The 3,035-nt window shown below is 33.9% G+C and overlaps 1 protein-coding gene across 1 annotated transcript; it reads right to left on the reverse strand.

Annotated features, from left to right (window-relative positions):
• Positions 1-272: 272 nt before the first annotated feature.
• On the reverse strand, positions 273-2,247 carry LOC139888548 (protein FAR1-RELATED SEQUENCE 11-like). Its single transcript, XM_071871553.1, has 5 exons — positions 2,077-2,247; positions 1,813-1,987; positions 1,549-1,700; positions 746-1,460; positions 273-391 (listed from the first exon to the last, which is right to left on the reverse strand). The coding sequence occupies exons 1-5, from the start codon at positions 2,245-2,247 to the stop codon at positions 273-275; spliced, it is 1,332 nt and encodes a 443-aa protein (XP_071727654.1).
• Positions 2,248-3,035: the final 788 nt, after the last annotated feature.

Below are 3,035 nucleotides of genomic sequence, written 5' to 3' on the forward strand. Positions count from 1 at the left end.
AGAAGCTATCCAAGATGCTATACCGGAGAAGCGGGCCGATTTCAATAAAACTTTTAATTATCTAGATATCGAGAGTTGAACCATATGTATTATGCACCAACTATTTTGCATTTATGTGTTCTTGGTTGTTTTGTTCAAAGTTACAGTCTTAACTTTTGGTAAACCTATTTAGAATCCTACAGTTCCAATTATTTAACGAGTGGAAAATTTCATGTTTATTATGTCCATTATTCAGCATGTCATTATGTTTCGTTCCACAGCTTCTAACTTTGTCAAAACACTTCAATGACTCTACCAATCACCTCAACATCCCATCTGTCCAAGTTGCAGCTCACTAAAACACGAACCGTAACCTTCTTCATGCAATGTACGGGCAATGCACCTAGTAATACTGGTACTCAATATCAATCAATTTCTTTAAAAAACATAAAAGTAATATCCCTTACGTCCACTTTAGCCGTACGTTCAAATCATATACACATTAAATCTACTCCGTAGTATTTTTATTAAGCAACAGCAGGGTGTGAACAATGTGCTTTTTCCCTTTAAACAAATATTATTTTACTAGTAATATTTTTCTTAAAAACTTTGTATTCACTTAAAATTCCACTTATTTTTGCTGAGTTTACGTTTTAACTAATAATTTAATATAAGATATTCAGATCACACAACTAAATTTTTTAATAGCCCGAATCATAAATAATAAGTATCAATATTTCTTAAACAACGAGATTAATGTTCTAACATTTCTTAGATAATACTGGATTAATATCTTCACCATCTAAATCAATCGTCTTTTTCTGGTTAGAAATTTCATCACTTATTCTTTCCTTGCATGTGTTAATGTTGTGACCAAAACGGCACCGTCCACAACGTCTTTGTTTTGGTAATTCCTTTACACTTTTCATCCTCTTTTCACTAGGTCGTCCTTTGGTTTTTGATTTTATTGGGCACTGAACCACGTCAATCACATCAGCTTCAACCTCATTGTTGGCATCAGAGTTTGATGTGCCACGAATTGGTTCTTGGGGTATTTCAACGACTTGAGTGTCATTGCGACTCCATCGTGGATGCCAATATTTTGAAGGAACTTCAAAGCAACCTTTATGGATAAATACACTTAAAATATGAAGACAAAGTATGCCAACAAATTCAAAATTTTTGCAAGTGTACTTAGCCACATTACCATCCCAAACTACATTATGATACCGTGTTGCCTTTTGATGTTTGACAATAAAGTTAACGATGTTCTCATCACGGTTAGAATATGCAGTTTCTTTAACCAAATATTGCATTGCGAGACCAAACTGCTCTTGAAACTTTTTAAAAGCAAATGGAGTTAAGAACTGATGACCTTGTTCTTCTAATGGTGAAAGTGATCTCAAATACGACCCTCTATATTTCTGAAACATAGTATCGTGTAGTTGTTTTTGCTGAACATCTTCAACTGCAAGATTAACCTAACAAAATACGTATAACAATAATTAATAATTGGTATACTAATATATAATATAAAATTGTCATACTCAACTAAAGATGACTATTTACTTGTCTAATAAAGTCACTTAGACATGTACGAGAAGATATAAACTTCTTTATAAATGCGTTAATACTTTCTGATCTTCCGGTAGTTGTCATTCCACCAAAAAAGAAATCACGAAGATAAGCGGGTACCCAAAATGATTTTATCTTGTACAAGCCTACAACACGCTTATTGTTGGTAAGATTTTAGTTATTAATAACCAACGACCAATTTTGTTCAAATTCTTCATTCGTGTCCAGCTTACAAGGTGTAAAATTTTGTACACCAACTTGAATACTCACTTCTTAACACTGACATAAACCAACTACTAAATTTAGTAGTGATATGCCATTTGCAAAATGCATGTTTAGCCGAAGGAATTTCTTTTGCAATCGTTTGTGTCATCCATTGATCCTGATCAGTCAAAATTTTAAGCGGGGGCCTTCTCATAAGTAAACAAAAATTCTGCAATTTGTAAAGCAATTAGGAAGTTAGTGATTAATTCACCAAAATGAGATACATTATGTATGAATTCATAAATATCAAGGAAGTACCTTGAACAACCATTGAAATGTGGTTGTAGTCTCATTTCGTAGAAGTGCACAACCAAATAAAACGGTTATTTCATGATTGTCAACACCAACAAATATGCCAAAAGGCATGTCATACGAATTGACTTTGAATGTAGTATCGAATACCACAACGTCACCATATTTTTGATACATGTCAAAATAATGACCATGGGACCAAAAAATATGCTCTAGTATATTATCACTATCTATGGTAAATGCCTACACATTCTAATCTTGCGGTAAGGGGCGTGGTTGTGGAAGATGCGAGTTGCGCTTTGTGTGGATACCACTCAGAATCGATTAATCATGTTCTGTTTGATTGCATAGTTGCGCAAGAGTTAAAGATTGCTGTTTAGCTATGGGTGGACATTCGTTTGCCCGTTTTCAATAATTGGATGGAGTGGTGCGCTTGGTTCGATGCATGGAAATATAACAAGGACTCGAAAAACAAGTTATATATCATCATCGTAGCTTATTTCTGGCTTTTATGGAGGTTTCGTAATTCTATCGTGTTTGCTTCAGAATCATTGAAGAAGAACATGCTTTTCCATTCGATTCAAATTGTGACGTCGCTGGTTACGAAGTAGGAGCTCTTGTAATGTTTCATGGAGGTCATGGATGTCTAGGCCTTTGTATATAGGTGTTGTTTAGGCTTTAAGCCTTTGTTTGGTGTCCAAGGTTTTGTTTTCATAGTGTTTCATTTCAGGGCTTTATAGCCTTAGTTTGTTTTGTATCCTCCTCGCCTTCCTAGCTTCTTGCTAGGTGGTTTTTTAATGAGATTTGCCGTTAAAAAAATGGTAAATGCATATTGAAATTTAGGATTTTCATTTTTTGCATTTTTATAATACTCCAAAATCTCCTTGGCGTCATTTTTTGAGTGTGATTTATGATTTTTACCTATAAAGTTAGTAAAATCTTTTCTAAGAAATTGAAGTTCTCCA

Source organism: Rutidosis leptorrhynchoides, chromosome 2, assembly GCF_046630445.1.
Source record: "Rutidosis leptorrhynchoides isolate AG116_Rl617_1_P2 chromosome 2, CSIRO_AGI_Rlap_v1, whole genome shotgun sequence".
NCBI lineage: Eukaryota > Viridiplantae > Streptophyta > Magnoliopsida > Asterales > Asteraceae > Rutidosis > Rutidosis leptorrhynchoides.